We start from the raw sequence: 24,527 nt of genomic DNA, 5'->3' as shown, positions 1-24,527 counted from the left end.
CAGGCCGGACCCTTGTCCCTCCTCCTCTTGCCCTGGGCCTGCCCCTTCTTCAGACCCCGCCCCACTCCTCAGCCCAGGGACCAACCCCATCCTGCACCTACTTGTCCTGCTCCGCCCCGGCCCCACCTATCCACAGACAGCGTGCCCTCTCAGCCCAGAACCGCGTCCATTTCAGACTTGGTTCCGCCCCTCACGCCAGGGTCCCGCCCCAATCCCGCCCCCCTAGCCCAGGCCCCGCCCTGGACCCACCCCTCTGCATAGCAGGCCCCTCCCTTTATCCCAGGCCCGCCCCGGCCCTCCGTAGACCACGCCCCTCCGGTTCCGGGCCCGCCCCAATCTTTGGTTTCTGGTCCCGGCCCCGCCCCGCCGCAGACCTGGCCCCGCCCCGCCCCCGCGTCTCGGTTTCCCGGGCCTGCGCGCGCCGCTCCCGTCACTCGAACGCGCGACGGCGGGGGGGAAGATGGCGGAGTCCGGCGGTAGCAGCGGCGGTGCTGGTGGCGGCGGCGCTTTCGGCGCGGGCCCGGGCCCCGAGCGCCCGAACAGGTGAGACCCGGCCCGCAGGATAGACCTGCACCTGTCTTGGAGCCCAGGGCACCTGTGGGCAGTCTTGGGCGTCCTGAGGGGTTGAGGGGAGGCCTGGCACGGCTCGAGGGTCTTTCGCTGAGAATTTGGACTTTACGGGGCCGTGAGGTACTGGAGGAGCCGAGGGCTACTGAGGGGGTAGCTGGACGGGGGCTGGGTGCCCCAGGACCTCGAGGCGTCTGCAGGCGGCCCTAGGGACCTGAGAATCCTGGGGGTCTGAAGGGAAGCCGAGGGGCTCCTGACTGTGGTGGGCCATGGGGCAACTGGGGATGCCAAAGGGCCTGGGCAGCAGAGAGGGCCTGAGCAGGGGCCATGGCCAGTCTGAGGGTGGTGAGGTATCTTGGGGGCTCTGAGGTAGGGGCTAAGGCCCAAGGCATCCTGGGAGGTGCTGAAGGGCCCCAAGTTGGCTAAAGGTGGTCCTGAGAGCGTGCTGAGGGGCCCTGGGAGGAGTGCAGACTGTGGGAGGCTCTGGGTGGGGGACTCAGGTGAATCTGGGAGCCTGAGATGGGGAGGCTGAGGGGGCCTGGGGTGGGTCTAGGGAACCTGAGGTGGGTGAGAGAACTCCAGGGGGTTTACAAAGAACATAGAGAGGGTTCTTCTTTGGGGCTCCTCCCTTCCATCCCCATGGGGTCCAAATCCACATCCCCAACAGGCTAAAGGATTTACAGAAAGGTCTTGCCCTCAGACAAGGGGACAGAATTCACCCCTTTGGTCAGAGGGCGGCCCCCTTTCCCCATGGCCCAGTCCTGACATGGATTACTTGAACCTCCAGGTTTGCATGACAATTAGTTATCATCAATAACTAATGATATGTGTGTGCATGCATTGTATTGGATTGTCAGAGGGAAAGAACACCTGCCTTAGGGAGTGTGATCTCCTGTTCTTTTCCTATTGGGCAAAGCCAGACCCTCCCACCCCAGCTCCTCCTCTAGCCTGCCACCCAGGTCAGGCCAAGGAGGAAATTCAGGCTTTTTCTTGCTGGTGAGCTTCCAGGAGCCAATAATTTCAGTCAACATGATAAATGATGAAGTTGTCTGATACTTATGTGCTGTGGAGTTTTGGACCTGTGGGCTAGTGTTGGAGGGAATGGCCTGATGGCCTGGCTGTGTGATTTGGTACTGAATGGAACACGCATGGGATGGGTGGGGAAGGGAGGAGGGATGGCTGGGCCAGGGCACAGAGGAGGCAAAGGCCCTGCCTGTTCCTGAGGATGCTGAGTGGCACCTTGAGACTTAGGTCTGTGGGCATTGAATCTGGTCTGCCAGAGGGGCCGTGGGGAACCCAGGAGGTGTGTGTCCAGAGGGGTGACCAGCCTCCTGGGGTAAGTGTGGGGCAAGATTGTCCCGCAGTAGGGAGCCAGGAGATGTCAGAGGATTTTCAGAGATATTCAGGGAGTGGCCAGGGCTTGAATATTGGGTATGAGTTGGCAAGTAAGGGACAGGGAAGGGGGACAGTGAACCCCAGGTCCCTGCCTTGGGCACTGGAGTGGGATAACCTGGGGCTAGGGCTTTTTTTATTTTTATTTTTTTGAAACCCCGTCTCACTCTGTCACCCAGGTATCTAGGCTGGATTGCAGTGACACCATCAAGGCTCACTGCAGCCTCAAACTCCTGGACTCAAGTGATCCCCGCACCTCAGCCTCCTGAGTAGCAGGGACTACAGGTGTGCACCACCACACTTGGCTAATTTTTAAATTTTTTGTAAAGACCAGGTCTTGCTCTGTTGCCAGCCTGGTCTCAAACTCCTGGGCTCAAGCAATCTTCTTGCCTCACCCCTCATTAAGTGCTGAGATTACAGATGTGAGCCACCATGCTGGGCATGGCTCTTTTTTATAAACAGCTTTATCGAGATATAATTAATTGCATGGCATACAATTCACTCATTTTGTTTTTATTTATTTATTTATTTATTGAGACAGAATCTCGCTCTGTCACCCAGGCTGGAGTGCAGTGGCGCGATCTCAGCTCACTGCAACCTCTGCCTTCCAGGTTCAAGGGATTCTCCTGCCTCAGCCTCCTGAGTAGCTGGGACTACAGGTGCCCGCCACCATGCCCGGCTAATTTTTGTATTTTTTAAGTAGAAACAGGGTTTCACTGTTGGCCAGGCTGGTCTGGCACTCCTGACCTCAGGTGATCCGCCCTCCTTGGCCTCCCGAAGTGCTGGGATTACAGGCGTGAACTACTGCGCCCAGCCAATTCACTCATTTTAATTTATCATTAAGGTTTTTTTTTTGTTTTTTTTTTTTTTTTGAGACAGAGTGTTACTCTGTTGCCCAGGCTGGAGTGCAGTAGCATGATCTCGGCTCACTGCACCCTCTGCCTCCTGGGTTCAAGCAATTCTCCTGCCTCAGCCTCCCGAGTAGCTGAGACCACAGGTACATGCTACCATGCCTGGCTAATTTTTGTATTTTTAGTAGAGACGTGGTTTTGCCATGTTGGCCAGGCTGATCTTGAACTGCTGACCTCAAGTGATCTGCCCGCTTCAGCCTCCCAAAGTGCTGGGATTACAGGTGTGAACCACTGTGCTCAACCCAGATCATTAAGTTTCAGTACATTTACTGAGTTGTGCATCCTTCACCACAATCCAGTTTTTTGGAATGCTTCCATCACCCCAAAGAGTTCCCCCAAGCTCGTTTGCAATTAACCCTGCTCCCCCAACATCCAGCCCTGGGGACATCCTGATCTGCTTTCACTCTCTGTAGCTTTGTCTTTTCTAGAAATTTCATAAGAATGGAATCAGACATGTGGCCTTTGCGTCTGGTTTCTTTCCTTAACATAATGTTTTTGAAGTTCATCTGTGTTGTTGTATCAGAAATTTGTTCTTTTTCACTGTGGAGTGAAAATAAACAAACTGTGTCCATCCATACAATCTCCAACGAATGGACACAGTTTGTTTATCCATTAACTGGTTGATGGACTGTTGGGTTGTTTCCATTTTGACAACTGCAAATAAAGTTGCTGTGAACATCTGGGTATGTGTCTCTGTGTGGACGTATACTTTCATCCTCTTGGGTAAATACTTAAGAGTGGAATGACTAGCTCATATGGTAGATGTGTTTAAATTTTTTTTTTTCGAGACAGGGTGTCACTCTGTTGCCCAGGCTGAAGTGCAGTGGTGCAATCATGGCTTACTGCAGCCTCGACCTCCTTGGGCTCAGGTGATCCTCCCACCTCAGCCTTCCAAGTAGCTGGTAGGTACTACAAGGGCGTATGCCACCACACCTAGCTATTTTTTCTGTGCTTTTGTTGAGACAAAGTCTTGCCATGTTGCCCAGACTGGTCTTGAATTCCTGGGCTCAAGCGATCTTCCCATCTCGGCCTCCCAAAGTGCTGGGATTACAGGTGTGAGCCACTACACCTGGCTATGTTTCAATTTTTTTTTTTTTTTTTTGAGATGGAGTCTCTCTCTGTTGCCCAGAGGTTGCTCACTGCAACCTCTGCCTCCTGGGTTCAAGCGATTCTCCTGCTTCAGCCTCCTGAGTAGCTGGGATTGTAGGGATGCGCCACCACACCCAGCTAATTTTTGTATTTTTAGTAGAGACGGGGTTTTTACATGTTGGCCAGACTGGTCTCAAACTCCTGACCTCAGGGGATCCGCCCGCTTCAGCCTCCCAAAGTGCTGGGATTACAGGTGTGAGCCACCGAGCCTGGCCATGTTTTAATTTTTAGGAAACTGCCAAGCTCGTTCCCAAAGTGGCTGTACCATTTTGCATCCCCACCAGCAATGTTCAAGAGTTCCAGCTCCTCCTCATCCTCACTAACACCTAGTATGGCCAGTCCTTAGTTTTAGCCATTCTTACAGGTGTGTGCTGGTGTCTTCATTTGGTGTTTTTGTTTATTTCTTTATTTGTGAGATGAGGTCTCACTCTGTCACCCAGGCTGGAGTGCGATGGTGCGATCCTAGCTCACTGCACCCTGGAACTTCTGGGTTCAAGCAATCTTCTGGCCTCAGCCTCTGGAATAAGTGGGATTACAGGTGTGCACACCACTGTTCCCAGTCTTATTTTGGTTTTAATTTGCATTTCTATAATAACTAATGATGTTGGACAGTTTTTCATGAGCTTCTTAGCTATTCACATCTTTGGTAAAGTGTCTTTTCAAATCTTTGGCCCATTTTTAAGTTGGGTTGCCTTTTTTTTTTTTTTTTTAAAGACTGAGTCTCGCTTTGTTGCCCAGGCTGGAGTGCAGTGGTGCGATCCTAGCTCATTGTAACCTCCACCTCTTGGGTTCAAGCGATTCCCATGTCTCAGCCTCCCAAGTAGCTGGGATTACGGGTGCATGCTACCACACCCGGCTAATTTTTGTATTTTTAGTAGAGACGGGGTTTCACCATGTTGGCTAGACTGGTCTCAAACTCCTGACCTCAGGTGATCTGCCTGCCTCAGCCTCCCAAAGTGCTGGGATTACAGGCATGAGCCACCACACCCGGCCCTTTTTCTTTTTTCTTTTGAGATAGAGGCTTGCCCTGTTGCCCAGGCTGGAGTGCAATGGCATGATCTTGGCTCACTGCAACCTCTGCCTCCCAGGTTCAAGCAATTGTCCTGCCCCAGCCTCCCGAGTAGCTGAGATTACAGGCGTGTGCCACCACACCCGGCTAAATTTTGTATTTTTAGTAGAGATGGGGTTTCTCCGTGTTGGTCAGGCTGGTCTCGATCTCTTGACCTCATGATCTGCCCACCTCAGCCTCCCAAAGTGCTGGGATTACGGTGTGAGCCACCACGCCCGGCCCTCTTTCTTAAAAGACATCTTCGTCATTCTCCCCTATCCTCCATCCTGGTGAAAAATCACTGTTTGGAGCAACTGATAGGGGCGTCTCATGCCTCAGGTGCTAGTGTGGGGAGAACCCCTAATGTGGCAAGATGGAGCATGGAGAAAATGGATCATGTTTTGAGGGAGATTGGTACAAGACATTCTCCCAAAAGTCATTTTGAGACATTGAGTCTTTGTAGCATTGTTCGTCTGTTCTTTCATTTATTGCAAATGAGACAGCCAGGCCTGTTGCACGACCCACCTCCTCGCCTCAACCTGCCCACGCCTCCTTCCTCTTCATCCTTCCACTCTCCAAAGTTCTGGCCCCTCAGAGCTACCTGCCTGACCGTGCAAGCTCAAGTGGTCCCCAGGACACTTTTTCTAGTCACCTAGTTTTGTGTGTGTGTGTGTGTGTGTGTGTGTGTGTGTTGTGTGTGTTTGAGATGGAGTTTCGCTTTTGTTGCCCAGGCCGGAGTGCAGTGGCATGATCACTGCAACCTCTACCTCCTGGGGCTCAAGCAACTGATTCTCCTACCTCAGCCTCCCGAGTAGCTGGGATTACGGGCACCTGCCACCAAGCCCGGCTTATTTTGTATTTTTAGTAGAGATGGGGTTTCTCCATGTTGGCCAGGCTGGTCTGGAACTCCTGATCTCAGGTGATCTGCCCGCCTGGGCCTCCCAAAGTGCTGGCATTACAGGCGTGAGCCACCGCGCCCGGCTTGTGGTCTTTTGTTTGTTTGTTTGGTTTAGTTTGAGGCAGAGTCTCACTCTGTCGCCCATGCTGGCATGCTGCGTCATAGCTCCCTGCAGCCTTCTTGACCTCCTGGGCTCAAGCAATCCTCCTGCTTCAGTCTCCTGAGTAGCTGGGACTATAGGCATCTACTACCACACCTAATTTTTTTTTTTTTTTTTTTTTTTTTTTTTGAGACATCGTCTCGCTCTGTCGCCCAGGCTAGAGTGCAGTGGCACAATCTGGACTCACTGCAACATCCGCCTCCTGGGTTTAAGTGATTCTCCTGCCTCAGCCTCCTGAGTAGCTGGGACTACCAGTGCACGCCACCACGCCTGGCTAATTTTTAGTAGAGACGGGGTTTCACTATGTTGGCCAGGATGGTCTTGATCTCCTGACCTCGTGATCCACCTGCCTCGGCCTCCCAAAGTGCTGGGATTACAGGCATGAGCCACCGCGCCCGGCCCACACCGGACTAATTTTTAAAACTTGTTTTGGGCCGGGTGCGGTGGCTCATGCCTGTAATCCCAGCACTTTGGGAGGCCGAGGTGGGCGGATCACTTGAGGTCAGGAGTTTGAGACCAGCCTGGCCAACATGGTGAAACCCCTTCTCTACTAAAAATACAAAAATTAACCAGGATTGGTGGCATGTGCCTGTAATCCCAGCTACTTGGGAGGCTGAGGCAAGAGAATCGCTTGAACCCTGGAGGTGGAGGTTGCAGTGAGCTGAGATCGCTCCACTGCACTCCCATCTGGGTGAGAGAACCAAACTGTCTCAAAAAATATATATATTATTTTATAGAGACGGGTTCTCATTTTTTTTTTTTTTCTTTTTGAGACAGAGTTTTGCTCTTGTTTTCCAGGCTATAGTGCAATGGCATGATCTCGGTTCACCGAAACCTCCACCTCCCAGGTTCAAGTGATTCTCCTGCCTCAGCCTCCCGAGTAGCTGGGATTACAGGCATGTGCCACCATGCCTGGCTAATTTTGTATTTTTAGTAGAGACGTGGTTTCTCCATGTTGGTCAGGCTGGTCTCGAACTCCTGACCTCAGGTTATCTGCCCACCTTGGCCTCCCAAAGTGCTGGGATTACAGGCGTGAGCCACTGTGTCCAGCCAAGCCGGGGTCTCATTATGTTGCCCAGGCTGGTCTTGAACTCCTGGGCTCAAGTGATCTTCCTGCCATAGCCTCCCAAAGTGCTGGGATTACAGGCATGAACCACTGTGCCCAATCTGTATTTTTGTTTTTTGTTTTTGAGGTAAGATATATGTAACACAAAATTCACCCACTTTAAGTGAACAATTCAGTGGCATTTAGTACATTCACAGAATTGTGCAACCATTACTGCTGTCCAGTTCCAAAACATCTTTGTCCCCACAAAAGGTGACCCCATCTTCATTAGCGCTAACCCCCTAGTCTCTGTTGCCCAGCCCCTGGCAATCACCAATCTGCAGTCTGTCTCTATCCATTTTCAAGTTTTATAAGTAGAATCATGCACTATGTGGCCTTTCGAGTCTGGCTTCTTTCACTCAGCATGATGCTTTGGGGGTCATGCATGTTGTAGCCTAAATCAGCACTTCATTCCTTTTTATGGCTGAGTAATATTCTACTGCGTGGATGCACCACATCATCCATTCATCTGTTGATGGACACTTAGATTGGTTCCACCTTTTGGCTATTATGAATCATGCTGCTATGAACATGATGTACACATTTTTGTCTAAACACTCATATTCAGTCCTTTGGGGTACACATCTAGGAGCGGAATTGCTGGGGCGCATGCTTGTTGTATATTCTTGATCATGCTGGTCACCACCTAACGTTATTTGTTGTGTTTATCTGGTGCCTTGAGGTTGGAAAGGCTGTCTCTCTTGTGCCCTCTTGTGTGCCTGGAACATGAATGACACAGAAGGAGGAAGTGTCCCAGAGACGTGGCCGAGAGGGAGGAAGGGAGGGATAGGGGTGTGCAAAAGCTTATTGCTCTCTGAGGCTTGCAGTCTGGCAGGTGGGAATTCCCTTCTATGGGATCAGGTTGATCTTTTGCCTTTCCAGGGAGGCTTGTGGGGCTGCTGGGGGGCAGTGGGGACTGGCCTTAGTCTCTGGCTGCCTTTCTAGCCTGCCAGGCAATGCCAGCATCTGCCTTTTTGTCCCACGAAGGTTTTTTCTTTTGGCCAGGGGCGGGGGCAGTTCCTGTCTTCCCCCTGGCCCTTCCAGAGGTACCACAACTCAAGAAACTGTTCCCAGGAGGGACTGTGCTCCCCCACCCCCGACCGCCCCCAACGTTATATAACTTGTTTGTTCCAACTTCTGTCTTCTGCAACCAAGGGGGAGAAAAGAAAGAGAAAAGCTTATTCTCCTTCCTTCCTATCTCGAGGGATCAACAAAAAACCCGTTGCCTAGTAGAGATGGTCGTTAATGACTGAGCTGAACCTCAGGGATGGACAGAGTGGGGCTGCCCTGGCTGGGGTGTGCAGAGAGGAGGTGGGGTCCTTGCTGCAAGCACAAAGGACACTTGTTCACCAGCTGGCCTCCTCCCAGCTCGGGCCGTGGGGTCTAGACTCCTTGGAGGGAAAGGAGGCTTGGGCCACTTGGGGTGTTGCAAGGGGAGGCAAACCCTCTGGGGAGTCATACCTCCCCAGCTAAAATTCTATCACTGTGAGGTACCTGGCTGGCAGAGTTTTGGAGGAACCTTCTGGCCTTGCAGCCTCTCCGACATGGGCCTTTGGCATCCACGCTTTTTGGCCCACACTCCCTGGAGACGCCTGGGTAGGGCCCAGGCTCACTGAGTCGTGCTGTTCCTGGGGGTGAGGTGGGGGTATCTGGGTGAGGGATGTGCTGGCTTCAGGCATTTGCATAAGAAGTGGTGGCTAGGCTGGATGCTTTGGCTCACTCCTGTAATCCCAGCACTTTGGGAGCGGATTACAAGGTCAGGAGGATTACAAGGTCAGAAGTTTGAGACCAGCCTGGCCAACATAGTGAAACCCCGTCTCTACTAAAAATACAAAAATTAGTCAGGTATGGTGGTGGGCATCTTTAATCTCAGCTACTCGGGAGGCTGAGGCAGGAGAATCGCTTGAACCCGGGAGAAGGAGGTTACAATGAGCCGAGATCGTGCCACTGCACTCCAGCCTGAGCGACAGAGTGAGACTCTGCATCAAAAAAAAAAAAAAAAAAAAAAAGAAGTGATGGCTGGGACGTTGTGCCCAGGGGCTTTGCTGCCTGCTGAAAGTGTTTGCATGGAAAGTTGTGGCCAAGACGCTGCGCCCGGTGGGTTTGTCACAGTCAGTCTGGCTCGGTGGCCTTTGCCTGTTGAAGCTTTCTCCACAATCTGCATCATCTCCACCAAGCCCAGAAGCCTTGGAAGGGTCCAGCCCCCCAGCTCCTGCTAGGAAGACTTGGGGGAAGAGGTGGCTTTCCAAGGAGGTTCTTGCTACTTTGGGGAAGTTCTCATTCCTTTGGCCTCTTGCCCCTTTCTTTTTTATTATTATTATTTTTGACGTCACTCTGAGCTCAGGCTGGAGTGCAGTGGCACGATTTTGGCTCACTGCAACCTCCGCCTCCCCAGTTCAAGTGATTCTCCTGCTTCAGCCTCCCAAGTAGCTGGGACTACAGGCGCCCACTACCATGCCTGGCTAGTCTTTGTATTTTTAGGAGAGATGGGGTTTCATCATGTTGGCCAGGCTGGTCTCAAACTCCTGACCTCAGGTGATCCACCTGCCTTGGCTTCCCAAAGTGCTGGAATTACAGGCATGAGCCAGCGTGCCTGGCCTCATGCCTCTTTCAGAAGGGAGATTTTGACCCTTCCAAGACGTGGACTCAAGTCCTTCTCCTGGAAAATGTGGTCAGATATTGCAGTACGAGGTGTCTCATCATACCCATGGGTGACTGTGGGTCCCTCTTTATGGGGTGTGGCTGTGACAGATTCCTCATCTGGGAAATGGGGCTCCAGGCCCACCAGGTGGGGGGTGTCTGGGAGGAAACGAGCGGGGAGATGTCACACGTGCCTCATCAGTGTTACTGTGGCAGTGCTGACTTCACCCATGATGGGGACACTGCCATCCTTTTGCCCGCCATGCCCACATGGGCCTTGAGGGGATCGTCGATGCCAGCAAGCCTTGATGTGGCGTGCGTGTGTCAGGCAGGGAAAGGAGAGGGTGAGCTTGAGCCATTGGGAAGACAGTAGTGCCATGACTTGGTGGCCATGAGAGGGACAGCAGCAGGGGCAGCGGGAGAGTAGAGCACGTCCAGCGTGAGCTGGAGAGGGCAGGTCTGGCCAGGAGCAGGCCTGGGAGCAGGAGCTCGGCGGGGCGGGGGTTGGGGGGTGGCGCGTCTCAGCAGGGATAGGGGCAGGTGGGACTGGGCCAGCCCAAGAAGGGCACTGGCCCACAGGCTGAGCCACATCCAGGCCACTCGATCTGCCCCTCACAGCTGAGTCCCTTCTCTGGGAGGGAGGCCACCCTCTCCTCCCCTCCTTGTCGGCAGGTCCCGAGAGCTCTGGGAGTGGAATTGCTCTGAAAGCACTCACTTCACCCTGAATCATGCAGTGCGATCGTCACAGTTGGACTGTTTCCACCTGGTAGCTGTGACCCCGGGGACAGCCTCCTTGTCATTGTCCATAGTTACCGGGAAAGAAAGGTTTTATTACCCTCCACCGTAATCGTACCATCTCCAGGGAGCCCCTGCGAATGTCATCCCACCTCCCCAATGGGGATTACTTTTTATCTCACCCATCTCTCCTCAGACACTGTAAAAGTGAGGCTTTCTCCTCGCTCCAGCCCTTTGGTTTTTTCCTTTTTCTGATATTTGTGTGTGTGTGTGTGTGTGTGTGTGTGTGTGTGTGTGTGTGTGTCCTACCCTTTGGTTTTAGGGAATGTTTTAGATTTGGTGTTGAGAAGCCCTGGAGGAGGAAGAGTGGAGGAAGAGGAAGAGGAGATGAGAGGGAGGAGGAGGAAGAGGAGGAGGAGAAAAAGAGGAGGAGAGAGAGAGGAGGAGAAAGATAGAGAACAGGAGAATGGGGAGGGAGAGAGGAGGATGAGGGGAAGGACACAGATAGAAATAATTCAGCGACTTGGAGCCTTGGATCCTGGAAGAAGGGGGTGGGATCTACTGAAGGCAAGGGGTGACTGGGCAGTATGTGTCCCGGCATCCCCACCTCTGCTCTGTGGACAGGATTTGTTAGACACCTTTCTCTGCCTTTGTGCAGGTGCCACAGTCTCCTGTGTCTACCCCGTGCCTGGTGCTGGATATGCAGGGTCCATGGGACAGATGGACCCTGCCCATGGGGTGCATACATGCCAGCAGGAGTTAGAGAACGTTGTGCGGTCATTTCTGGGCTGGCTGGGCCAGGGGGCCAGGGCAGGGTTTGGATGAGAGGCATATCAGTCAGCCTCCTGTTTTGAAAGGATCTCTCTGTAGGCCGGGTGTGGTGGCTCACACCTGTATTCCCAGCACATTGAGAGGCCAAGGCGGGTAGATCACTTGAGGTCAGGAGTTCGAGACCAGCCTGGGCAACATAGTGAGATCCAGTCTCTACTAAAAATACACAAAACTAGCTGGGCGCATTGGCAGGTGCTTGTAGTCCCAGCTGCTCTGGAGGCTGAGGCATGAGAGTCGATTGAACCCAGGAGCCGAGATTGCACCACTGCACTCCAGCCTGGGCGACAGAGTGAGACTCTGTCTCAAAAGGATCCCTGTGGCAAGAGACAAGGGAGCCTCAGCCAAGGTGGGCCCTGGAGGGATGGAGAGGCACACGCAGGCTTGGGGATGTCTGGAGGTTGAGCTTGTGCTGACCGATAGTGTTGGCCAGTTTCTGCCCTCCCCACCGGGCAGACTGAAGGTCAGTATTGTCCTTGGTCCCGCGCGGCTGCACTGCCTGCAACAAGCAGCAGACTTGGAGGCGCCACCTGGCCTAGGGGATTCGCAGCCCTGCCTGTGTTCCAGAAAAGCCCTTCATGCCTCTCCTTGCTCAGGGTTCCTGCCACTTGGAGTTCCCACAGTCCTTGAGGGCTTCAGGTCTTCCCACCAGCAGGTCCCAGTCCTGGGAATGTCCCCCGTCCTGAGAGAAGGCCTCAGTCTGGCTGCAGCTGCCCGGGAGGTCCCCAGGTAGCATCTCTTGTGGGTTCCACCTTCGAGCCACAGCCTGGCGCCAGCTCCTCCTGCTGCCTCCTCCCCATCCCAGCTCAGAGCCACTACTGGCTCTTCCCCTCCTGGGCATCAACCCCAACTCCAGCCAGCGGGACCCTCCTAAGGCAGGCATCAGACCACCTCACTCCCCTGCCGGACACCTGCCAGTGGCTCCCTCACTCTCAGAACAAAATCTACTTCTTGATGTGACCCGCCAGGCCCCTGAGCTTCCGCAGCTCTGACGGCTCTGCTGGGCTCTGAAGCACGCTCACTGGAATGTCCTGTCCCAGCGATTTGCACGGCTCAAGTGTTGTCTCCTCAGGGCCTGGCCACTGTGTCCACCGTGGCGCCACTGCTCGCCCTGTCGTCATGGTACATTCTCTGCTTGAGGACCCATGTCCCTGTAGAATGTACGTTCCCCAAGGGCAGTGCTTTATCGGTTCTCTTTACAGTGGTGGTCCTGGCGCTGGCACAGCTGCTGGCATGAGATGGGTGCTCTTGAGTATAGATCCAGTGAGTACCCCACCCCGCACAGTCTTCGACGCATACCAGAGGGGAAGCCTCCTGGCATAGCTCTGCATGCCCAGGCTGGCCGAGGGTCATCCGCCTCTTCCTCTTCACTTCATTGAACCAGCAGGGTGTGGGCGGAGAAGCAGAAATTCACAGGCATGTTGTCAGTAAACCGGCCCTGTTACAGAGCCCAGGGCACTGTACCGTTTTGTGTGTGCTGTCTTTAGTGAGTGAGCAAAACCTCAGCCCTGCATGTTAAGGCAGAGGCGGCAAATGACAGCCACTCTCTCCCTGTCCAGCTGTCTTAAGTGGAAGTGGGGGCCAAGCCCGCTGGGTTCCCGCGGCCGGCAGCCCCGCCCTCCTCCTCTGGTAGCCGCTTTGCAGCTGTGTGGACCAGCTCTCTTAACACTTGTTAACCCCAGCCTCCAGTCCCTTTCTGCCCCCCACCCCGCCCCTTCCACATGTCTCTCCGGAGAGGGCTGCACAGAATTCACAGGACTCGTCTCCAACGGCCGCGCCAGCAATTCCCTAGCATTCCTCCTCTGCAGAGCGGATTTTGGTGCGTGTCCAGCATGATTTCAGACCCCTCACCGCGCAGCGGAGCGCCTGATCACTTTGTGTGCACCACCACGGTGCACACTGAAAATATTGTGATCCGGGAGGAAGTAACCAGCACCTTGGGGGAATCAAAGACCTTTCCTGCGAGGGCAAGGGCTTCCGGAATTGAACAGGCTGGGCCTGGAGGAGATCTTGAGGGGTGGACCTTCAGGCTTGTAAAGGCCTGGAGGGGGGGTCACCCGAGGATCGAGGCCGAAGATGTTTACTGACGCCACAACTGTGAAATTCCACAGGGGTCAAAGACGGACTTGGGCGGGAGCGGTCTGGGCTGGATATCCGGAGAGTTCTGCTCTCCACGGGATGTTAGAATTTGAGGCAGTCTGCCTAAGGAGGCAGAGTAGAGTGGCATATGATCACCCAGATCATCTGAGAGCGGGACATTTTCCCGGAGCGGGGTGGAAGGAGTGTTAAGGTGACTGTGAGATGACAGACACGTAGGGGAGCCCCACAGAAGACCCCCAAGACACCCTCTCTGTTGCCATCAGCCTGAGTCATCCTCTCTCTGAAAAACTTCCAGTACTGAAGTTCGAGTTGGAAGCACGCGTTCTCCTTGGTGAAGTCCGTCCTGTCCCAGGAGGGCTTCTCTAGGTCCCTCCTCTGGCTCCCCCTCCTCGGGTCCTCGTGGCTCTCTGTCGTGTGAAGTGGGGGGTCAGGAGCGCACAAATGTTTATACTCCACGTGAGTCACTTGCACAGATGATGGGTGATGTTTTCCTCGCCAAGGCTGATGGCACCGGGCCCCTCTGCCGTTCCAGCCTCAGTCACGCCTCCAGTCTGTTAGCATTTAGAGCTGCTGAACTTTCGCATTGGTCAGGGGCGCGGGCAGCTTGCTGACCTTTTCTGGGAGTCGTGGCGGACGGAGTGGAGCCGTCTGTCTCGTCACAGACAGGCGGGGCTGCGGCTGGGGATGGCCGCCGCCCACTCGCCGTCAGAATGGCCCTCAGCGGGGCTTCCTGACCCCTCAGCCCCGGTAAGAAGCTTGTGTGCACTGCAGGGAGAGGCGGCAGCTGGAAAAGTGTTAAGGCCACAGCGGTTTTTCCAGAGGCTCGTCTGGAATGCTGTGGATGGATCTGAGGCTCCTGACATCCGAGGCCCCTCCTGGTGGGGAGAGCCAGAAACCCAAGACACTGCCGTCAGTTAAAGACTCGAAGTTCACATTTTAAAAAGTGCAAGGAGACACCCGGTTTTAGGTACGTTGGGGTGCAAGGTCTGAAGGCTGGAATCTGTGGCTCCCTTCTTTTAGCTCTGCCATCCCTCTTGTCTGGGTGCTGCCCACCTGGTAGAAAGGGGACCTCACCTTGCCACTCCACTAGCCTGCCAACACCACCGGGAAGGGGACCCTTCATCCTGGTGGCTCCAGTAAAAATCCCAGGGAAGGCTCTGATTGGATCAGAAGGGCCAAGTCCCCATCCCAGGATGAATCCCTATGGCCAGGGGCCCCGAAGCCTCTGTCCAGTCTGTGTAACATCCATATTTTCAGCCCAGCAATGGGGTCTGCCTGATCTCCACCACTGGGGCTGAGAATAGAGAACAGGAGTTTCCCGAGGAAAGCAGGGGGCCCTTATGAGAAGAGGGGAGGGATGGTAAACACCCCAAAAATGAAGATATTCATGACAGACCCCCTCTGATACTGAAATTTGTGTTGTCTTTGGAAGGCGCTGGGCTAAGCTGTGGAGTGCCTGCATCTGGCCTGGCTCTGCTGGGGATGAGCAGTGCCATGTGGCAGCCCCGTCCCTTCTGGGGCTTCAACACTTGTCCTGCCAGTGGAGGCAGAGGGGTGGGCTGCCTCGCAGCACGTTGCCACCCCGAGATGCTAGAATTCAGCAGTGCTGGAATTTCACTGGGTTTCCAAGCGGTGCTCTGGAGCTGTGCAGTCATGTACCTACTTGCCTGAACTGTAGAGTGAATGGATTTGCTCATTCAAGTGGTCCCCGCTGCCGGCCCAGTGCAGTGGGACCAAGTCGGGGGATGGGCTGTGGCAGAAGCAGTCTCACCTCAGTGGGAGGGAATGGGAAAGGGAAGCCTCAGGCCGAGACCTGCCCACTCATCAGCCCTGGATGGGCACCCAGCTGGACCATGAGGGTGAGGAAGGCCATAGCAGATAAGGCTCTGGGGTGGAGGCAGCAGAGGCGCTGAGCACAGAAATGCTGGTGGCTCAGGAGTGTGGTGGAGGGAGAAGGGTCTGAGGGCAAGAGGGTCGGCCACTTAGCACAGAGCACAGCATGAGCAAAGGTCCAGAGACAGGATGTGCAGGAGAGTCCTGCTGAGGGCTTTGCGGTGGATCTGGAAGGATCACATACACTAGGACTCGGGCCAGGAGGTCTTGTGGAGAGGAACAAGCAGTGAGCTAAGATAAGAGTTGGGCTCCAGCAGGCCAGGTGCGGTGGCTCGCGCCTATAATCCCAGCACTTTGGGAGGCCGAGGCAGGCAGATCACCTGAGGCCGAGAGTTCGAGACCAGCCTGGTCAACGTGACGAAACCTCGTCTCTATTAAAAATACAAAAATTAGCTGGGCGTGGTGGCAGGCGCCTATAGTCCCAGCTACTCGGGAGGCTGAGGCAGGAGAATCACTTGAACCTGGAAGGTGGAGGTTGCAGTGACCTGAGATCGCACCACTGCACTCCAGCCTGAGTGACAGAGCCAGACTCCATCTCAAAAAAAAAAAAAAAGAGAGAGAGAGAAAAAAAGAGTTGGGCTCCAGCCCAGTACTACCAACTGGGAGCCATCCACCTGCCACCTCACCCGTCCACTCACCCTCAAACCCCACCTCCCTGGCCAGCAGCAAGCTCTCTGCCTCCACAGCACCCCTCCCATCCTGGCTTATACCTGGACCACAGTGTTGGGGTGTCCCCATCGGAACAGCCCCCACGAACCAAGGGAGCAACCACTTTGTGCAAGGCCATCAACTGGGGTGGTGCAGTTCTGGTTCCTGGCTCCGTTGTCAGCAGGCAGCCTAGAAAAGGGGCACGGCTATCATCCCATTTTACAGATGGGGAAGTTGAGGCACAGAGAGGTTCAGGGGCTCATCCAAGGCCACACAGTCAACAAGAGGCAGAGGGACACTAGGTATGGCCAGCAGAGACCTTTGGCCAGTGCACAGGTGCTTTTTGGCCTTTTCATGGTCCCAAGTGGGAGGGCCCTATGATCATCACCATGATGCTGATGGGGAGACTGAGGCTCAGAGGGCTGAGACTGCTCACCAAGGCTCTGCCTGAGCCTGGAGAATGGATGTGGAGCTGAACAGCAGGAAGAGCAAGACGGGCTCTTCAGGGCCGGCCCAGCGCAAAGATGTGGATTTATCTGTCCATCTATCCACCCACCCTTCATCCACCATTCATCTATCTGCCACCCACTCACTCCTTCTTACCTACCTGTTCACTCCTATGTCCACCAGTTCACCCACCCACCTGACCATCCATACCTCCACCTGTCCATCCACCCAACCACCCACCCACCCATCCACCCACCTGCCCCCATCCACCCATCTTTTCATCAGTCCACCCTTCCATCCATCCACCCATCCACCTGCCCTTCCATCCGCCCACCTACCCACCCCACCCACCCTTCCATCAGTCCACCCTTCCATCCATCCACCCATCCACCCGCCCTTCCATCAGTCCACCCTTCCATCCACCCACCCACCCACCTACCCACCTACCCACCCACCCACCCACCCTTCCATCTATCCACCCACCCATCCATCCGCCCGTCCACCCACCCTTCCATCTACCCACCTGCCCACCCACCCACCTGCTCTTTCATCTACCCACCCACCCATCCATCCACCCATCCACCCACCCTTCCATCCACCCACCCACCCTTCCATCTACCCACCTACCCACCCACCCACGCCCCCTTCCATCTACCCACTCACCCATCCATCCACCCATCCACCCGCCCTTCCATCAGTCCACCCTTCCATCCACCCACCTACCCTTCCATCTACCCACCCACCCTTTCATCTACCCACCCACCCTTTCATCTACCCACCCACCTATCCATGCACCCATCCACCCACCCTTCCATCAGTCCACCCTTCTATCCACTCATCCATCCACCTGACCTTCCATCCACCTACCTGTTCACCCACCTACCCATCCATCCACCCATCCACCCGTGCTTCCATCAGTCCACTCTTCCTTCCACCCACGCTTGCATCCATCCATCCATCTACCTACCCACCTACCCATCCATCCACCCATCCAGCCATCCACCCGCCCTTTCATCAGGCCACTCTTCTATCCACCCACCCATCCACCTGCCCACTCTTCCATCTATCCACCCACCCATTCATCCATCCACCCACACACCCATCCATCTGCCCGTCTGTCACCCATCCACCTGCCCTTCCATCCACTCATCCATTAACTCATCTACCTGCCCATCCAGGCACCCTTCCATCTACCCATCCACCTACCTACCACTATCCATCTACCAATCCACCCACCCATCCACCAATCCACTCATCCACCATCTGCCCACCCATCCATCTACCCACCTATCACTATCCATCCACCAACCCACTATCCACCAACCCACTCATCTACCATCTGCCTGCCCATCCATCCACCCATCCACCAACCTACGCGCCTGTCTGTCCACCCATCCACCCACCCTTTCATCCATTTATTCACCCATCCATCCATCTACCCACCCATCCATTCATCGGTCCATCCAGCCATCCATTAACTCACCTATCCATCCACGCGCCCTTTCATCCACCCATCCATCTATCCATCTACCCACCCATCCATCTACCCACCCATCTGTCCACCCATCCATCCACTCATCCATTCACCCGCCTATTTGCCCATCCACCCACCGATTCACCCATCTACCCACCCATTCATCTGTCTGTCTACCATTTGCCCATCCACCCAGTCATTTACCCATCCATCTAGCTGTCTATTCACTTGACTGCTCATCCACCCATCCAGTTGACAAGCAAGACTGAGCTCCAACCATATGCTAGGCATGGCAGTGAGCACCAGGACATTGCAGGAGACAGAACCCTGCCTGCCCGGCTTCCATGGGGTTCCCCTTTCAGCCATGGGAGACAGTCTGGAAACAGATGATGTGGCAGATGGAGTGAGGAGTAGGGAAGACAAAAACGGCCCAGGTGGGGATCAGGGAGGTGGGGTGGCTGATGAGCCATAGACTGAGGCGCTCCCAGCGGGACCTGGCAGGCACTGCCCCCTCATCTGCAGAGTGGGATTCCCTCTCTTGCAGGGTGGCTGGAGGACTAGTGGGGTAAATCCACATTCTTGCCTGGGGCCGGCCTTGAAAAGCCCCTGTCTTGCCCTTCCTGCTGTTCAGCTCCATGTCCATCCTTCCAGCTCAGGCAGAGCCTTGGTGAGCTGTCTCAGCCCTCTGAGCCTCAGTCTCCCCATCTGTGTGATGGTCACAATCAGAGGCCCACCCATCTGGGGCTGGGGAGAGGTCGACCAGCACCCGTGTGTTGGCTGAGGAAGGCCTCCTTTGGCCAAGCCTGGTGTCCCCCTGCCTCTGTTTACTGTATAACTTTGGGCCAGTAGTGAACTGCTCTGTGCCTCGATTTCCCCATCTGTAAGATGGGATGGTAGCAGTGCCCCTTCAGAGACTGCCTGCCAAAAGGTGGGCCAGGAGCCAAGACTGCACAGACTGGGTGCTCCCTCGGTCGGTGAAGGCTGTTCTGATGGAGACGCCCCAGCATTGTCATCTGGACATGAGCCAGGATGGGAGGGATGCTATGGAGGCAGAGAGCTTGCCGCTGGTCAGGGAGGTGGGGTCTGAACACCCCCTTGTCTTCTGGGCCTTGGTTTGGATGGTGGGGCTTCCTTCTTGTTGGCCTTGAGAAGTGGCTGGAGTTGGGCAAGTCCGGGATGGGGGCGCTGTGCATAGCGTCTTCCTGTCCATTGGGCACAGTCAGAGCCCCACACATCCTGGACTCCCGGTGGCATTGGTCAGAGGCTGGGATTAGGGCAGGAGATCACAGCCCGGCCTTGAGGGCACTGGGCTTATGGTGACCCCTGAGGAGCAGGTGAGGGGTGGCCACACGCATCCATCATTCACCCACCCATGCCTCCAGCCTCCTTCCTCATCTAGAACACCCCCATGCTCCTGAGATGACAGCTTGCAAACCATTGCACCTCTAACCCCCTGTCTTCTGGAAGGTTTAAGCAAGGCTCAGGAAAGGGGATCCCACGCAGCTTGCCCTGGCTTCATGGTGGGGTTGGCGGGGGACCTGCAGGATAGGGGTGGACGGGCCTCAGCTTTCTGCTCCCAGCTCTGTGGGCTTCACCTCTCAACCTGCTGAGCCTGAGAGCAGGGAGTGTCTCCTGCCACCTCACTGGGTCCTTGGGGTCATTGGTGGTGGTCCTTTCCAATTGATCCTCGATTCCAAAACCTGCCTGCCTGCCCTCCCTGAACTCCCGCTGTGACTTGGGCAGCCCACCACCCTCTCTGAGCCTTGGCGTCCCTGGCCGTCACTTGGGGGCTGTCTGGGGGTGCCAGCCCTGGGTACAGTGGCCTCCTGCTAGGCACTCCCAGATGCCCTGTCTCCTTTCATTCTGTCCCCACCCATCAGGCACAGACAGGCTGAAGCCAAGGACAGACAGGCAGGGAATGGCTCCGGATCAGGAGGGTGGGAGGAAGGGGAAGGCCAGGGCGTCCTTCGCAGGGGTCAGAGGGCATCCATGCAGGACGCTGTGTGAGTTGGGCCAACAGGTGCAGCTCATGGTGAGCCCTGTCTGCCTCAGTAGCACGGGGCTCTTGGAGGAGGCTTGAGGGTGGGTGGGTGGGGAGGCTGTGGGGTTAGGGTGGCTCTGACCCTGCCTGGCCTGCCCAGCATGCCTGCCCTCCCAGCACAGGGTGGGAGTGGTCGGTTCTTGTTTGAAATGATTCGTGAAGATGTTGGAGAAAATCAGCATGTCAAGCAGGAGGGAGACACAGACAGCTGCACCCTGGTGGCCCCTGAGCTGCAGTCTCTGTCTCCCTGTCTCTGAGTCTCTGTCCCTCTCTCCCTGGGTCTCTGTCTCCCTGTCTCTGGGTCTCTGTCCTTCTGTCTTTGCATCTCTGTCTCTGAGTCTCTGTCCCTCTGTTTCTGCATCTCTGTCCCTCTGTCTCTGGATCTCTGTCTCCCTATCTCTGAGTCTCTGTCCCTTTGTCTCTGGGTCTCTGTCTCCCTGTCTCTGGGTCTCTGTCCCTCTGTCTCTGGATCTCTGTCTCCCTATCTCTGAGTCTCTGTCCCTTTGTCTCTGGGTCTCTGTCTCCCTGTCTCTGGGTCTCTGTCCCTCTGTCTCTGGATCTCTGTCTTCCTGTCCCTGGATCTCTGTCTCCCTGTCTCTGGGTCTGTGTCTCCCTGTCTCTGTCATGAGACAAGGGTCATGAGAGAAGGTATCAGTGTGGTTGGAGTCTCTGTCTCTCTGTCTCTGGGTCTGTGTCTCCCTATCTCTGAGTCTCTGTGTCTTCATCTCTGGGTCTCTGTCTCCATCTCTGGGTCTCTGTCTCCCTCTCCCTGGGTCTGTATCTCCCTGTCTCTGAGTCGCTAGGTCTCTGTCTCCCTGTCTCTGTGTCTCTGTCTCTTTGTCTCTGTCGCCATCTCTGTGTCCCTGTCCCTCTGTTTCTGGGTGTCTGTCTCCCCATCTCTGTCCCTCTGTCCCAGTCTCTGGGTCTGTCAGTGGCTGAGTGTCCTGGCCTGCTGGGACACTGCGGTGGGGCCCTGCACCCGCTCCTGGGCTGTCCCGCTTGTCCATGCAGAAGCCATTATCTTTCCTCCCCTCCCACAGGAGCTGAGGGAGGCAGAGAACAGCAGGTGCCTTGGAAGAGGCGGCCCTTTATCAGGAGGGATAACCCCAGGAAGTAGCCTTGGGCAGTCTGGGGGAGAAGCAGGGTGGCCGGGCCTCAGGGGCCTCTGAGCTGTCCCACGGGAAAGCTTGCTGACGTGAGCATGGGGGCCGGAGCGTTTGAGGGCCAGCATGAGGTGCGGGAACCCAGCCACTCCATCCTGTGGGCTGGGAGCAGTCCCCAGTGCTGTGAAACATTGTGGTCACCATGGCAACAGTACTGGGGGAGCTGCCTTTGTGGAACGGGTGGGACCCTGCCTTTCTGCACCTTTTACCCACGAGGCACGTGCCCAAGAGCCAACGAGGACTGCAGCTGCTGGTGGCCAGGGGTGGGGGTGGTGGGGGAGCAGGGGCACCCTGGGCCTCGGTGTTCCCATCTTGGAGAGGGATACTGAGCCTGTGACCTCCCTGGCTGCTGGGGATTTGTGAGGCTGCGTGTGAAGACCTGTGCCTGCTTGGCGAGGTCAGAGTGGGTGGGAAGGGTCATGAGAGAAGGTGTCAGCGTGGTTGGAGAGTAGGGTGGTGGCTGTGAGGCTGAGAGGTTGGTGGTGGGATTCCAGGCCCCCCACAGCTCTGGCACTCGAGCCCCACACCACCTTCCACACCCACACTGCCTGGTCACTGTCACCCCCACCCCTCCCACCATCTCTGTTTCCCCTCCTTTCACTGGCTCTCTGTTCCTCTTTCCCTGTATCTCTCTCCCTGTCTCTCTGTGTCTCTGTCTCCCTCTCTCTGGGTTTCTGTCTCCCTGTCTCTGGGTCTCTGTCTCTCTCTCCCTGGGTCTCTGTCTCTCTAGGTCTCTGTCTCCCTCTCTCCCTGGGTCTCTGTCTTCCTCTCTCCCTGGGTCTCTTTCTCTCCCTCTTGCTGAAGTCTCTCCTTCCCTCTCCCTCTGGGTCTCTCTCTCCATCTCCCTCTCTCTGGGTCTCTGTCTCCCTGTCTCCCTGTCTCTAGGTATCTGTCTTCCTCTCTCCTGGGTCTCTTCTCTCCTCTTGCTGAAGTCTCTCCTCTCCCTCTGGTCTCTCTCCTCTCCCTCTCTCTGGGTCTCTGTCTCCCTGTCTCCCTGTCTCTAGTATCTGTCTTCCTCTCTCCTGGGTCTCTTTCTCTCCCTCTTGCTGAAGTCTCTCCTTCCCTCTCCCTCTGGGTCTCTCTCTCTGTCTCCCTCTCTCTGGGTCTCTGTCTCCCTGTCTTTAGATATCTGTCTTCCTCTCTCTCTGGGTTTTTTTCTCCTCCTCTTGCTGGGCCTCTGTCTCTCCCTCTCCCTTTCTCTGGGTCCCTGTCCCCCTCTCTCTAGGTCTCTATCTCCTTTTCTCTGGGTCTCTGTCGACCTTTCTCTGGGTCCCTGTTCCCCTCTGGGTCTCTGTACCCTCTAACTCTCTGTCCCTTTATCTCTGAATCTGTTTCTCTCTCTCTGGGTATCTGTCCCCTTCTCTCTGGGTCCTGTTTTTCTTTCTCTGGGTCCCGGTTCCCCTCTGGGTCTCTGTCCCCTCTCTCTAAGTCTCTGTCATTCTCTCTCCAAGTCTCTGTTTCCCTCTCTTGCTGGATCTCAGACAAAGCTCTCAGGATGGTCTTGGTCCAGTTGTCAGCCTGGGACTGGCTGGGAGAGAGGCTAGAGAGTGGGCAGTGGCTCCTCAGCCGGCCCTGACGTCCCCTGCTGTCCCCTGAAGTACAGCCTCTTCCCCACCCATGCACCGGGACCCTGGGGCGGCATCGCATCAGCCGGGGTGGGAGCCAACCAGCTGTGCTGCGCTGCTGTGCTGTTTCGAGCCACATGGACAATAAAACCAGAATTGGCTTGGAAAGTGGAAGTGCTCTCCTCTTTGAGGGGAAGTGAGGGACTGTGCGCGTCAGAACCGCCTATGAGGGGCAATGCCGGCAGGCTCCGTTCTGGCCCGATCGCTGGGCTCCGCGTGGGGGTGGGAAAGGATTTTACAAAACCCCAAAGAAATGTTTCCATGAAATTCTTTCTTGTTCTTGCCCTTTTTTTTTTTCTTTTTTGGACATTCCAATGAAAAGAACCGTTCTAGGGCTTTGGTTCACTTCTCGTGGGTTGGGAAGCCGACCATGGAGATGAGGCCAGCCTGGGGCCGGAGGAGGGGCGCCTGCCCTGACAGGTGCGTGCCCCTCACTGTTGTCTCCCTAGGCAGCCCCCACCTCCCCCTGCTCCTGATCCTCCCATGAGGCTTCATCCCTAGGGTGCCTGGCCGCAGCCTCTGCAACCCTGAGCTTCCTGTGACCTCCCCCACGAGGCCATCGTGCCTTGGGCTGGGTTCCCCCAGAGCAGACTCTCAGGCGAGGGTTCGAGGGCCGCACGAAGGAACAGCCTGGGGAGGGAAGGAGCCTCCACAGGGTGTTTCAGTAGCGAGCAGGTGGTCCTGAGGCAAGCCTTGGAGATCTCGGGAATCCCATAACAGGCAGTCCACCTGGGGGAGTTTACCCCACCCAGGCTCCCTTGATGTCAGCCCCAGCACATCCCTGCACTGGGACATCTGAGAGGAGCAGGGGTGGTGTCGCCAGGGCAGACCTGGGTGTGTCCTCGGGTCCAGCACAGGCCTGGGCCTGGCTAGGGTGCCCGATGACATTGCTGGGGGGATACAGTGGCAAGCGGGTATCAGAATGGCCCCTAGCCCGGGCTAGGCCTGTAGCGGGGGCGTGTGGCCACTCAGAGGCCAGATTCGGGCAGAGGGTGCAGCCAGGGCGGGCAGCAATGGCCTCTTGAGACGGCCCTGGCTGGGGCTGCTGACGCATTGGCTCCGATGACTCACGTGCGGGTGACCGTGACTCGAGTGGCCGTCTGGAGACTCGGACCAGCTCAGGGCCACCGCCTTCCTGGGGGCCTGTGGCCCCGCCATGCCGGCCGCCCCCTGTCTGGACCGGCCTGAGTAATGGGTCCTTCCCCTCCTCCCAGTGGCCGGCTGGAGAGGACCTTAGTCATCAGCCCTGGCCCCGGCCCTCCCTCCTCCTCCGCCTGCCCACCTCCGCCCAGGCTGTGTCTCGCTTCTCCGTCCAGGCTCGGGGACTCCTGCCCCTACTGGCCTCCTCCCTCCCTGAGTTCCCCAGAAGGGGCTGCAACGGGGTGGGTTTGGTTTCACAGGGGCAGCAGTGAGGGTGACGTCAGGGGCCTCAGGGACAGTTGTCCCATCCCTAAGATGAGAGGAAGGAAATAGCCATGTGGAACATGTCAGGCATCACCGGGGCATGAGGAGGAGGCCTGGGGAGGACAAGCTGCTTCCTCCTCTCTTTGGTCCAGCATGGGCCCTGTGCCCTGTAACCAGCAGTGGATGGGCCTCACCCTGCTTTCTGGGCCTGGGGTGTCCTAAATTCCAGATGGGAGCATCCAAATTCTCCGAGTGTGTAGTTGTCACGTGCTAGTGGCAGCCTGGGTCCCAGGGCTCTG

The 24,527-nt window shown here is 56.0% G+C and overlaps 1 protein-coding gene across 2 annotated transcripts in view; it reads left to right on the top strand.

Moving 5' to 3' along the window:
* The first annotated feature begins 376 nt into the window (after positions 1-376).
* KLHL26 (kelch like family member 26) overlaps positions 377-24,527 on the top strand; it is a 32,681-nt gene continuing 8,530 nt past the window's right edge. Inside the window, exons 1-2 of one of the 2 annotated variants that reach the window (XM_030820385.1) lie at positions 433-543; positions 23,147-23,244. In XM_030820385.1, the coding sequence (XP_030676245.1) occupies positions 23,195-23,244 (50 nt within the window). In that variant the 5' untranslated portion in view covers positions 433-543; positions 23,147-23,194. Of the gene's footprint in view, positions 544-23,146; positions 23,245-24,527 lie in introns of both variants that reach the window. The other variant, XM_030820384.1, reaches the window with a different exon arrangement.

The sequence above is a fragment of the Nomascus leucogenys genome, chromosome 10 (assembly GCF_006542625.1).
Source record: "Nomascus leucogenys isolate Asia chromosome 10, Asia_NLE_v1, whole genome shotgun sequence".
Taxonomy (NCBI): domain Eukaryota; kingdom Metazoa; phylum Chordata; class Mammalia; order Primates; family Hylobatidae; genus Nomascus; species Nomascus leucogenys.
Note: the sequence above shows the minus strand (reverse complement) of the source record. Positions and strands in the feature narration are given on the sequence as shown.